The sequence below is a fragment of the Trematomus bernacchii genome, unplaced genomic scaffold (assembly GCF_902827165.1).
Source record: "Trematomus bernacchii unplaced genomic scaffold, fTreBer1.1, whole genome shotgun sequence".
Classification (NCBI taxonomy): domain Eukaryota; kingdom Metazoa; phylum Chordata; class Actinopteri; order Perciformes; family Nototheniidae; genus Trematomus; species Trematomus bernacchii.
In genome coordinates, this window is record NW_022987899.1 from 4,670,241 (window position 1) to 4,683,466 (window position 13,226).

The 13,226-nt window shown below is 42.3% G+C and overlaps 2 protein-coding genes across 2 annotated transcripts; one reads left to right on the plus strand and one right to left on the minus strand.

Moving 5' to 3' along the window:
- The first annotated feature begins 212 nt into the window (after positions 1-212).
- LOC117470017 (TRPM8 channel-associated factor homolog) lies at positions 213-6,651 on the plus strand. The gene is given in 12 exon segments (XM_034114533.1): positions 213-853; positions 1,281-1,497; positions 1,720-2,011; positions 2,220-2,509; positions 2,622-2,796; positions 3,011-3,102; positions 4,553-4,666; positions 4,669-4,765; positions 5,151-5,387; positions 5,601-5,824; positions 5,965-6,078; positions 6,391-6,651. Coding segments are annotated over 12 exon segments (2,733 nt in total). The 3' UTR covers positions 6,631-6,651.
- A 1,348-nt stretch (positions 6,652-7,999) lies between these two features.
- On the minus strand, positions 8,000-9,671 carry LOC117470078 (biliverdin reductase A-like). Its single transcript, XM_034114616.1, has one exon. The coding sequence runs from the start codon at positions 9,522-9,524 to the stop codon at positions 8,655-8,657; it is 870 nt and encodes a 289-aa protein (XP_033970507.1). The 5' UTR covers positions 9,525-9,671; the 3' UTR covers positions 8,000-8,654.
- Between the last annotated feature and the right edge of the window lie 3,555 nt (positions 9,672-13,226).

Here is a 13,226-nt window from a genome sequence, read left to right on the forward strand (position 1 = left end):
TGGGCTTTGATGGCACAGTAAAGATTGACATTTTGTTGTTGGAATTAGTTTTTTTATAAAAGTATAACACATTAGCCATAAGTACACAGTTTTTCTTTTCATCTCTCTCTCCACTTTTCAAGCAGGACAACCAATAGACACAACATACATCTAAGTGAAACTGTTTTTCTGCTCTTTTTCCCTCTTCAGTCAACCTTCAGATACTTCTCACCATGTCCAACCAGCCCACCAAAAATAAAAATGAAGAGGCCTACCTGTCCCTGATGAAAGGCTTGAAAGAGCTGGACCTCAATGGCCCGTGTGTTCCCAGTGACCTGGTGCTGAATGGAGACCATGCCTTTCCTTTAGCAATCGACAGCCAAGGCCAGGTCTTGATGGCAGCCTCTCGGTACGGCAGAGGAAGGATTGTGGTCCTCGGTCATGAGGGCTACCTGACCGCTTTTCCTGCTCTGGTAGAGAACGCTGTGACCTGGCTGAGAGGAGAAGGATCTGACAACCTCACTGTGTGGGTCAATAATTATGTTAAGGCTGTCGCTGATAACCTCATCAAATCTGGCCTCAAAGCTAAAGCTGTTGGGTTCTTTAGTGACAGTAGGGAAGTTGGTGTCTATGTGACAGATGCCTACAGCGTGGAAGCAGACGCAAAAGACCTGGTGGCATTTCTGAAAGCTGGAGGAGGAGTGCTGATAGCAGGTCAGGCGTGCCACTGGGCTTCAACCAAGCCAAAAGAGAACACACTGCTACAATTTCCAGGGAACAAAGTGTCTGCTGTGGCAGGGATCTACTTTAGTATTGGGAAGGTAGAGATCCTGCCTGTTTACCCTCAGATCCCATCCTCATGGATGACTTTACAGTAAGAGTATACTTTCATTCTCTTTCACCGCACATTTAGAAAGGTTCTACCTTTGAAAGGGACACATGGACACCTTTTATTTGAACGTTTTGCCCAACTGTCTATGATGCTATGATTAATATTGAAATTCTGATATTCTTGTATGTAACATAAAAAAATCTATATATTAAATTAGCTTTATAACAATTTTACTTTATACATACTGTATATCACTTTTGATAAAAATATCATGATAATTATATCAGATATTCATAACAAAATGGCAAAATTCCAAAAGATAAATGCAAAGAAAAAAATACACTACTAACCCATACTTAGCGTTTTCACAAGACTTTCATAGAGCAACAAAATCGCCCTATTATAAATGTTGATTGATAGACTTACCCACATGGCAATCTATGTTTCCCTTGTCCTCTTTCACAAACAGAAACGGTAAGGATTTTGAGGATGACGTGGAGTTTTTACTCACGGGGGTTTCAGAGTTTGACCTCCAGGGTTCAGCAGTAAGTTCTGAGATTTTGGTCCACGGCTCGCTTGCCTTTCCTATTGGTACCACCAAGGATGGACAGACGTTCCTGGCAGGATCCTACTATGGGCAGGGACGAGTCATTGTGGTTTCACATGAAGGATTTCTGCGACGACAGGTAGAGTTTACCTTAATATAAGACATTTTCTACCGTTAAAAGTGAAAATTCAACAGAATTTGATCTTGTAGTGAAATCATCTTAATGAAAGTATGATCTCATTCAGAACACTGTATATATGATTACTTATTTGGTTACATATTAACTTATAGCCACCAGAATCAAATAGTTTTTTGTAATTAACAAATTGCTTCCTTTCGTGTGATAACTGTCTCAATACAGACACTGGCTCCGTTTTGGAACAATGCCATTAATTGGCTGGATGGAGGCCGGCAGGGGGTCGTTGGAGTAGCATCAAAACGTGCCCTCGGTCTTCTCAGCAAGTCAGGGTTAAAGTGTGAGAGGACAGAGTTCAAGGAAGGTCTGAGTGTTTTTCTGGGCCCAGCGCACAGTGATAAACATGCGAAGGAAATCCGAGAGTTTGTGGCAGAGGGAGGAGGCCTGCTGATTGGTGGACATGCCTGGTACTGGGCACAGATACACCCTGGGCAAAACGAACTAACACATTTCCCAGGTATGGCTATGCACCAGACATTTATCATAATGCATGTCAAACATATTCCAGGTGATACTGTGGACATTACACAGTATCATTGAGGCACTGAGGACATTATAGCATGTACTGCTATAAGCTGTAATAGACCTGCTTAAACTTCAATCTAAAAGTTCCTTTAATGATCAAAAATGAAACACAATACATAAAGTTGGGTTTTTCCTTTTAGGTAACAAGATCCTGAACCAAATGGGCTTGAGTCTGTTGAGAGGAACAATCACAGGAGGTTTACACAAGACCCCTGAGCCTAAAGACATCTACCACTTCCGCCACCTTCTCCACCGCTTCGCTGGCCATGTAGCCCATGGGGAGACACTTAGCAAACATGAAGAGAACAACTTCAAAAGGCTGGGCAGAGACTGCTCCATCTTCTTGCACATGAATGCCAATGAATGCTCCTCCTATACACAAGTGGTGTCCTCCCTCACTGACATTGTGATGAAGTCAGGCATGCCTCAGGTTTGTGGCAAAATGAGAGCTTTATAAAAAATGTAAATAGAAGATCACACAGCTAACAGCCTGTCCGATGTGTCACAGAAACATCTTTGATAATTCCCCATTTTCTTCCAAGGTGTGTGACAGCTGCCCTGTGAAGACTCCCAAAGATCACCTGCTCCTCAGTGTGGCGACAGAGATTTATAAGGTCTGCCCAAACCCTGATGCTCTCCTGCCGTACCTCATCAAGCATAACCCCTTGATGCCGGTTGTCTATAACCACAAAATCAAGACTGATGTTGACACAGCAGGTAAGATCTTGTTGATTAGGACAAATATGTGAGCTATTTTTGAGTAAAACTTTTATACAGTACATGCTGTTTATGTGGCAGTAACGTCTTTATGACTAAATTGCACTTATCTGCAGACCTTACTGTTGAGAAGTCCAGTTTCAAATGTGTGTTTCAAACGTTATCCATGTAAATATGACTGATCTTATTACTGTATTTGTATTTGTGTCTACAGCCGAGGAGTGGATCAGTACAGGTCTCTATCTCTCTCCTGGTATGAAGACCTACATTGCCATGCCTGAAGAGATGGTCAACAAGGGCTGGAAGGTGCTGAAAACAATATTGAGTTTCATTGTGTTTGTCGTAATGGTGTGCCCCTATTTGAGGTCCAATCCACCCCAATGAATACTCCCCATCAGCGACTATCTTACCCTTAACATTTCCCTGTTCCCTTTCCCAGCGTATCCCCTGCAGAGGCTACATACCCCACCAACCCCAACATCCAGATTTCAATATTGAATCAAATCAAATCAAATCAGGTTTTATTTATATAGCACATTTTTAAAACGATTTTTGGTCGAGCCAAAGTGCTGTACATGCAAATAATAAATAACACATTACTACAATCGCAAACAGAAGACAATAAATTACAACAGCAAATGTAAAAATCAAATATAAAAATCACAGGGAAATGTCAGGAGTCGTGCTCCGCTCTGACTAGAAAGCCAGAGAGAAGAAGTGAGTCTTTAGTGTCGATTTAAAAACCCCTAGGGTCTGGGCCGACCTCACATGGAGGGGCAGACTGTTCCAGAGCTATAGGGCCAGCTGCTGCGAAGGCTCGGTGACCTCGGGTTTTGAGCCTGGTCTTGGGCACTACCAGCAGCAGCTGGTCAGCAGACCTTAAAGCTCTGGCTGGGGTGTAGCGATGGAGGAGTTCTGCTATATAAGCCGGAGCCAGCCCATTTAGTGCTTTGAAAACAAATAAAAGGAGTTTAAAATCAATTCAGAACCAAATTGGAAGCCAGTGCAATGAGGCCAGAATTTGGGTGATGTGGTCACGCTTTTTATGGCCAGTGAGAAGACCCGCAGCTGCGTTCTGGACTAGCTGCAGGCGTCTAATTGAGGCCTGGTCCATACCCACATACAGAGCGTTGCAGTAATCCAGTCTCGAGGTAACAAAGGCGTTAATAACCCTTTCTAGGTCTTTAAAAGATAAAAACGACTTGTTCTTGGCCAATAGTCGTATTTAAAAAAAGCCGGTCTTGACTACGGTGCTGACCTGCTTATCAAATTTAAAAGCGCTATTGAAGGTCACTCCAAGGTTCATGGCAGAGGGGAGGATGTTTTTATTGAAGGATCATCATTTCATAACGCAGGGTTGCACATGAAATGCAATGTAGCCTTGTTCCTTTATGCTACACAAGTAAAACAGGGCAACACAAAACAGAAGTGCATTCCTGAAGTGCATTTTTTGTATTTGTATCAGGAGGAATGTATACAGCAGCAACAAAAACAATGGTATAAACTATGTGCGTCAACTCTGTCATTTGAGCACAGAGACGCACTGATGTAAATAGAGAGAGTTCTGCAGTCTGTCCTGCCCGGCATGTTCAATCACTTATTTCAGGATGCCATGACTTTCTGTCAGATAGTGCATGTCATTCAGTCTTTAAATGTACTGCATCATGACCTTATACATCCATCCAGCATTGCATTCTTTCATGTATAGTTTAAATTATATTTACAATCCTTAACACATATTCTATGTCTTCCTCAGATCCACATTGGCTGTCAAACAGACCGCCTGAATGCTAAAGTGATAAAGAGAGCATCATGGGTTTGTGAGCGGATTCTAATAACCGCACAAATTATGCAAGTGTGCAACCTGTGGGGGGGGGGCTCATCTACCTGTTGGCTCCCTGTAAAACACAAGTGGAGGGCCTAGAGGTCACCGTGCAGATGGCTGTGCCTGCCCCATATTATAAATCAGGTATGTGTTTAGGTGACTGTGGTATGTAAAGTAAAGGCGTTTACCTGAGCTACAAACGGGACTGGTTGGATAACTCTGCTGCTCTATACAAGAAGGGACAGTGTAGACTGTATATGCTGTAGAGACTGAGGTCTTGTGGAGTGCAGGAGGCTCTCCTATAAACCTTTTTTTTTAATCTGTAGTGGCATCCGCCATTTTTATGCTGCTGTGAGATTGCAACTAATGCAATCTCATTAGTTCTTATTAAACATCACTTCTGTGCTGGGAAACTAAAATGATTTCAGTTTAACAGGTGTCCATTTAAAATGTATATAAGTACATAACACAATATTGAAGTAATTCATTGCTCAGTTTTAAACACATCCACCCTCTTTGTTCTCTTCAGGCGTGACCACACCAGCTGATTGGTCGTTGCTGCGCACAGCTCCGTCTCCCTGGGCAGAGTTGGAGTTTGAAAACATCATCCTAACCGTACCATCAGATGTTGTTCGCAGTCTGGAGCGCCCTGATGAGCTGGCAGCGCTGTGGGATGAGATCATGAGGAGCATCGCTGATCTGGCAGCCAAACCACGCAAATTTCCTCGCAAAGAACGCTTTGTGACAGATGTGCAGATTTCCCATGGTGAGTGTATTTGGATTTTTGTTCTTCATTCTGTTGAGAGTCCAGGAAATATGAAGCCTGTCCCAACTAATGCTGGGTTAGAGGCAGGGTACACCATGGAAAGGTCCCCAAAGCACATATATAGACAGATAGACAGAACACCATTCTTATTCGCACCTATGGATACATTGGAGTTGCTATAACAGTTTGTTTTTCTGATTTTTCTCAATCCAGGTCTGATGCATGCAGGTTATCCTATCATGGCACACAAGGCCACAGCAGCTCTGCTGGTCAGCACTGCCCATATTCGGGGGAAAGGCCTGTGGGGGCCCATCCATGAACTGGGACACAACCAACAGAGAGGCTGCTGGGAATTCAAACCAAACACCACAGAGTGCACATGCAACCTGTGGTCAGTGTATGTGCATGAAGAGGTGTTCGGGATCGAAAGGGGAAAGGTATAGAGTCAATTTTTTTTTATAAAACAACTGAAACCTTTGGCTAGAAAAGCCTAGTCTTCAAATGTAATATCACTCAATTGTTGGTTTTAGCTAATTTCTTGTTTAACAATGATATCATTTAATCTTGTTTAATGCAGGCTCATCCGAAAATGACTTTAGTAAAGCGCAATAGTCGAGCAAAGAATTACGTTACGCGGGGCAAGAAACTCAGGAGCTGGAGCATGTGGGTGGCCTTGGAGACATACATGCAGGTGAGAAAAAGTGACCGATATTACACCCTTGTATTCTCTCATTAATTTACACACTCAGACACCAATGAGGCAGAGCTGCCAATTAGCATATGCTATCCAGTTGTGGCTTGTTCCAAATCATCAGAAATTGAGCAATGGGACAAAATGACAAATAATCAAAGTCATAAACCAGTACAAACTACCACTTTGTGTTTAACCTTAATACAACTGAAAGTCTGAAGCCCCATTTGACCCAGTGAGGCTTTAATGCTCAATAAACACTCAACTAAAGGGGTGGGAAAATGTCCTTTACCTGTGTCTCCTTCCATGCAGCTCCAAGATAAGTTTGGCTGGGATGCCTTTAAGAAAGTGTTTGCTGCCTACTTCAAGATCAGCTCTCCAAAGGACAACAGTGGAAAGATGAACCTGTATGCTGTGACCTTCTCCCAGACTGTGGAGATGAACCTGTCTGCGTTCTTTAAGTCCTGGGGCTGGCCCATCAACGCAGCCACCGAGCAGAAACTCAGCACCCTGCCTCCCTGGAGCGACCACCCCATGGTCCAGTATGGCTGAACTGCAGACTGTTGCTCATTACTTTGCAGATAAATGGTTTATCAACAGTTAACATGTCTAGGTCTATTCATGAATAATCTGAATTAACTGCATGTACATTCAGGCTGTTTGTAAGACAGCAACTTGTCTTAATGTTTTCCAGTTGTTCGCCTCACTGTCAATAAAACAGTCATATAAACAGTTGTTTTCCCTCTATTTATTTGTATTCATTTACTTGTGGTTGATAGAGAACAAGGGATGTGTTATTCGTAAAGCTGTTAAACTGTAACATGCACCCTTTTCATTTTTAAGTGTATTGTCACGTTAGACAATGTAAAATCATACAGTAGGTAATGGCATCATCCCTTTACCTTTATTCTATAACTCATTGCATTCCATTTCGCTGTAAATTACTGCTTTATTTGATTGCTATTTAACTATATTTTATTACAGTGTCCTTAAAGATTTCTTGTTTTATATGGAGATTCTTTGTTTTATATTTTATGTATGCACCATGACTTCAAGTCAAATTCCTCGTATGTGTGAACCTATCTGGCAATAAACCCGTTTCTGATTCTGATTCTTTCATCACTTGCAGTTGTTGTCAGACTGCTCCCCTACTGGCTGATTGGAGAACTGCTGGAAGAACTCTCCGAATTTTGCCAGAGACTCTGGTGTTTGTTCTTTTCTTTCTACGGTAAATACCATGAAGTAAACAATAAGCAGTGCTTTAATTTAAAACATGAGCCACATCAATAGAGCATTGTGTAACTACACTGGTCAAGTAGGACCCTCCTTTTTTTATGGGATTGTATTTCTCCTTCTATTTCACATGGATATTTTTATGGAAATACACTTGAAATGGAAATCTATTGAATTTAGATATTTAAGTAAAATGGAAGGTGGAATAAAATACAAGGAAATAAAGCATGTTTTATTTGTCGACTGTATTTTCTGGTATTGATTCAAGTCAATGGCTCACGACCTGGAAGGTATTGAAGAAAAATCTCAACTTTTGAATGGAAATATTTTAACTTGCAAAACTTTATTAATTTTAAAAAATAAGGGGGGATTAGAGTCCAACAATAAGATGTGTCCTATTTGTACAGTCCAGTTATTATATCTGGTATACATGAGGAGTCAATGGGTCACAGTACATGAACGCTATTGAAAATAAATGATCTTTTCATTACAAAAAATGCTGAAATTTCACATCAATATTCATATAAAATAGGTGTACTAAAATACAATTTAAAAAAACAGGTGTGCCGTACTTTCAAATCTACTTTAAACAATTAAATGGTAACATTCACTCCACCAGATGACAGTCTTTAAGCTAGTTTTCATGGTTGATGTTTCGAGGGAGGAAAGGAAAATCACACACTTCATGTTACAGTTACAATAAGTACTTTATTGATTCCACAGTGATGCCAGCGCCTGACAGATAAATATACAGTTTATCAATGTACAGCTTGCTGAGAGACAATACACACAGTCCCTTGTACACATACTTAGTGTTTTAAGTGTTCAACATACTTTTGGCTGGTTTCTTTTTTCTTTTGACTGCAAATGTAAAGGCTTTATTAAGGTCATGCAGAAGAAATTTCAATAAGTAGCATGTGTAAATGGAATTTGATTCCCCACCCTGATTTAAAAATCTTAATGTGCAAGTCTCCAGGGACCACAATACATTTCAAAATAGATATGTTCAACAGCTAACCATCTTGTCTCTTACATTCATTCTCCTCAAAGTATTGCTTTGGTACCATTGGTTTGTCATTGAACACAATTTCCAGGTGTTGATTCATCGTAGAATGCTTCAGCACAAGATTATTTACCATGTTTGTATTCAAGTTTCATTCAAAAGTCAACACTGACATCTACTGGTAAAATAAATAAACTGTACATAACTTAAATATTGTACATGAGTTTTGATTAAATAACACAACTAAGTAATACTTAGATTTAAGGGTATGGTGATTAAATTAAAGAAATCGTATTGTAATAACACGATTTAGCATGATCATAAATAGGAGAGTCCCCATTTATCTTTTGCACAATTGTTGTATATTCTCGGCTAATCTCAGGCAGTGTAGGATCCTGATCTTCTCTCTGTGGAGCTCCCCGGGACTCACTTGGCCTGCCAGCTTGGCAGAGAAGTGGATCAGGTCTTGCATGAAGAGGCCTACTGCCCCTCTGGGTGCAGGAGGAACCTCGGTCAGAGTACACGAGTCAAATTGAAAGTTGATGTTCTTGGCCCAAGGGAGGCCCGGCCCCCGCTCTTCAATCCACATCAGAGGTCTGTCGTCAGACGTTAACAGCTTTGCAGTCATCTTGCTGTAGTTGTTGCCAGAGTCTTCCTCCATAGTTGCTGCAGTTACCGACAGCTCACCGAACAACTCAACCAACCACGTAAGGCGAGCAATGCCACTAAATGCTGGGAAACCAAATCCAGGCTTCAGAGCTCCACCGGTAAAATGAAGCGTTCCTTCCTGCAGGAGCTTTCCCTCCACCTCTCTCTTCAGTTCTTTGAAGTCTTCGGTCAGCAGCTCAATGTGTTCCTCATGGAGAATAACTCCTTTTTCCTGGGCCAGGTTCCAGAGCTCCAGAGCAGCTTTGTAGTTCATGGTCATGGGATATTCCACACACACGTGTTTTCCTGCCTGCAGAAAAGTTCTGACGTTTTCCTCATGCAACACATTCTCAGTGCAGATGAACGCCACCTGGATGTCCTCTCTGCTCACAGCCTCTTCAGCGGTCACCTGACTCACTCCCTGCTGAGAGTCCAGCTTTCTCCTGGATATGAAAGCTCTGACATTCAGTTTCTCTGCAGGACTGCCAGGCAGAGGAGCTAACATGTCTCTGATCCTCACCCAACCGGCTGTGCCAATGCCAACAACCACCGCTCCAAACATGCTGGTTCACTGCCCTTTGGTGACCAACACGGAGAAATGTAGCCGTAATGTTGTGAGCTATGGTTGCGAGTAGTGTTATCCCAATAGGTGACGTAACACAGAGCTAGCGGCTATCAGCAGCCTTCGAGTGAGGCGCCCGGAAGTGTCCGCCTGCAGCAGCGAGGCATAAGCATGGAGGGCATATGGGGCGCTTCTTCTTCTCTCAGTTTTTGGCGGATTGCAAACAACTTTAAGGTGCATACCGCCACCTACTGTACAAGAGTGTGTATCACCATATCATCCTATCACCACTTGTGGAATTATACCACTGTATTTACGTTGTTTTAAATTCTTCCAATCAATCCTGTTTCACTCAAATACTTAAGAATGGCCTTCCTGGTAGCTCTTACACCCTCACCTTCTGTTCCCAGTATCTCCATCACTGGCCATCAGGCTCCACTCCCTTCCTGCCTATCAGACCCTGTCTCTTAGTTTTCCCCTCTCTGTTTTGTACATGTTGCAGTGTAATATGATGTGTTCCACATTTTCTTTCTCTCCACACCCCCCGCATTTTTCAACTTCACCTTTACCCGTTATAAACATTGTGCCGTTTAATCCTGTATGATCCAATCTGAGTCTAGTGATGGTGATCTCCTCCCGTCTGTTCCTTTCTGTATAGATATTTATTATGACTGATTTCTGTAACTTGTGGTATCTCCTCCCTTTCTGATTCCCTTTAACCCCCTCATGTGCAGGCACCCAGCATAACTGCACATCTATTCCCCTCCTCTGAAGTCTCAGTAAGCAATGGTTGAGTTCAATGATTACATCTTCTCTAACAATTATTGTCGACTGTATGCTTTTCAAAGCAGATAGTGAGTCTGTGCATATCACCACCCTAACAGGTCTGACCTCTTCAACCCATTTGGCCTTTCTCATTTCACACATTTCCCCTCGTCGACTCCTCTTCGATTCCTATCCTCGTGTCTTAGAAGGCTTCTCAATTCTCTAATTTCCCCTCCTCGACTCCCCTTCGACTCCTATCCTCGTGTCTTAGTCCCGCCCACAGGAGATGCGAGCGGAGGAGTCGAGGAGGGGAACCGAGGAGAGAGGAGGGGAAGCAGCAGGCGGTTAGAGAAATGAGAAATCCTCTCCTCTGAGCGGTCATTTTAAAGAGACGTCCATTAATGATGACAGGATCGGCACAGCAGCACTCTGTCTGATGGACAGAACTGTGTTCATGATGACTTATATATGTACTTTTAATTCATTCACAGTGCGGTATAATGAGACAATAACAGGCTACAGATGCGGACATACACACACATATATATATATATAGGTATATATTTATATAAATATATTGTGGTGATTGACATAATTCACCCACGGAACTGTGGGTTGGGGGTATTGTTCCGCACGGACATATATGTTAACTGCTTACTGTGTGCCCTCCTTTCTTCTCTTCCCGGGCTTCAAGCTGATAACATGTGTGTTTCTGATGCTCAATAAAGCTAACTTAGTACCTTCGATACACCGCCTCCGACTCCCGTCTCGGCACTACAATATACAATTTCAGAATCAAACAAGTATGAGCACTCACAGCATAATAACGTTACACTCTCAGAGACTGGATATATCCCCCCCCCCCCCCCCCCCCCCCCCCACTCTCTGGTCGCTACAATGAGGAAATGAAATTATGGGCCAAAAGTTTTATTTACAAGTATTAAAAGTAAGCATAGGACACCAAACCAACTGAGACCTGTCTGTCCCCCGCATCTACGCACCTACACACTGTACAACATGCACCTACAGCTCCTAAAGCATATAATATCCGGCTACAGCCGTTGTGTGTTTTATTATGTGAAGCACTAAATGGTTTTAGACAAATATCGACTCTTTGTTTGTAGATATCTATTAAACTAAAGCAAATAAAGAGAGTAATGTAGGCCTGTTATACTGAGTGATATATATTATACACTGCTCTGCTTTCTGCATAGCTGTTCTCACTGTAAACATTGCGTAGCGATGAAAGCAGTTAATAAAATAATATCCAGGGGATGCATGCAGAGCTGCTGTCATTGGCTGAGATAAGTCCGGCCGTGCGTCACGACTCTTTTAAACATCACTGTTGCCGGAAATGCATCCGCGGAGGAGCCGTGGAGGACCCATCAGTGTATCCTCGATTATAGCTCCTCCAGAGAGCCTCCTCAACGCTCGATCCTCGATGTGCATTTAGAGAAATTAGATGTCCTTCAAGTAACATGGCGCGCCGAAAACCATTTCCGGGTCACTACCGGAGGGCCGAGGATTCGAGGAGTCGAGGAGGGGAAATTAGTGAAATGAGAAAGGCCCACAGTAGCCCAATAATTGCTGCTAGTATTTCTTTAGGGGCGCTTGCTATTCCTCCTTCTATTTCACATGGATATTTTAATGGAAATAAACTTTAAACGGAAATCTATTGAATCGTAGACAAATATTTAAGTAAAATGGAAGGTGGAAATAAAACATTTTAATAATTTTAAAAATAAGGGGGGATTAGAGTCCAACAATAAGATGTGTCCTATTTGTACAGTCCAGTTATTATATCTGGTATACATGAGGAGTCAATGGGTCACAGTACATGAACGCTATTGAAAAGAAATGATCTTTTCATTACAAAAACTGCTGAAATTTCATATCGATATTCATATAAAATAGGTGTACTAAAATACAATAAAAAAAAACAGGTGTGCTGTACTTTTACATTTACTTTAAACAATGAATTGGTAACATTCACTCCACCAGATGTTTGATGTTTCGAGGGAGGAAAGGAAAATCACACACTTCATGTTACAGTTACAATAGCCGCGTTCACACCGGAGTACTTTCACCGTACTTTTCGCGTTTTAGTTCCGTGAGTACCCCTTATGTCGCGTTCACACCAAAAATCGTACTTAATCTCGGGTACTTTTACCCCCATTTTTAGAGCCAGCTCAGAGAGCGTACTTTTCTGTGGGTGAAAAGTGCTCCAAAAGTTCCCCAGTGCTGATTGGCTGGGCGAATTGCAAACCACGCCCGTACAACTCTGAAAATGTTGTGTGGAGACGCCATTGTTTTTCCTCGCTACAAAAACACAACGCTCCGTGCGTTGTGTTTGTTTTTGAAAGCAGTTATGGCAAGCATCAAGAAATGATGAGGAGGTGTCGGCGCTTCTGGAGATCTACGCCGAGGAGGCGACCCAGGGAATGCTACTGAAGCCAGTTCGGTAGCTTTCACTCGACCTGGGAATTGTGCACAGCCGGCTAAATATAAAGAAACTCAGGACTACAAACGGCGGATTCAGTGGCCAACGATGACTACCACGATGAAGGTAAAATCAACTACATGCACTGGGGTTTTAATCTGCACAATAATGGTCTCAGATGTACTTTTATTTGCTCAGTAGATCAAGCTAGCCATGCTAGCCATAATAGGCTAACACCGGCCCCGGCTAGCTACATCTAGCTAGCTAGATATTCTCCGCTGTATGAAAACGTTTTGACTTGTGAATAACTGTGCAGTGTTTCTGTAATTTGCTTCACTAACTCATGGCACTAATCGTCTGTTTCAGGCGAGGATGGACAACTCTCGGGATTGGAAACAAGTGAGCTTTGCATTCTAGATCACAGCGCTTTGTCGTCCTCCTTACCAGCAACCAAACGCAAAGGTACACACACTGTAATTTTGTCTTGAAAGAACGTT

Coding starts and splice junctions, on each gene's coding strand:
- LOC117470078 (XM_034114616.1), bottom strand. CDS start 9,524: ATGTTTGGAGCGGTGGTTGTTGGCATTGGCACAGCCGGTTGGGTGAGG.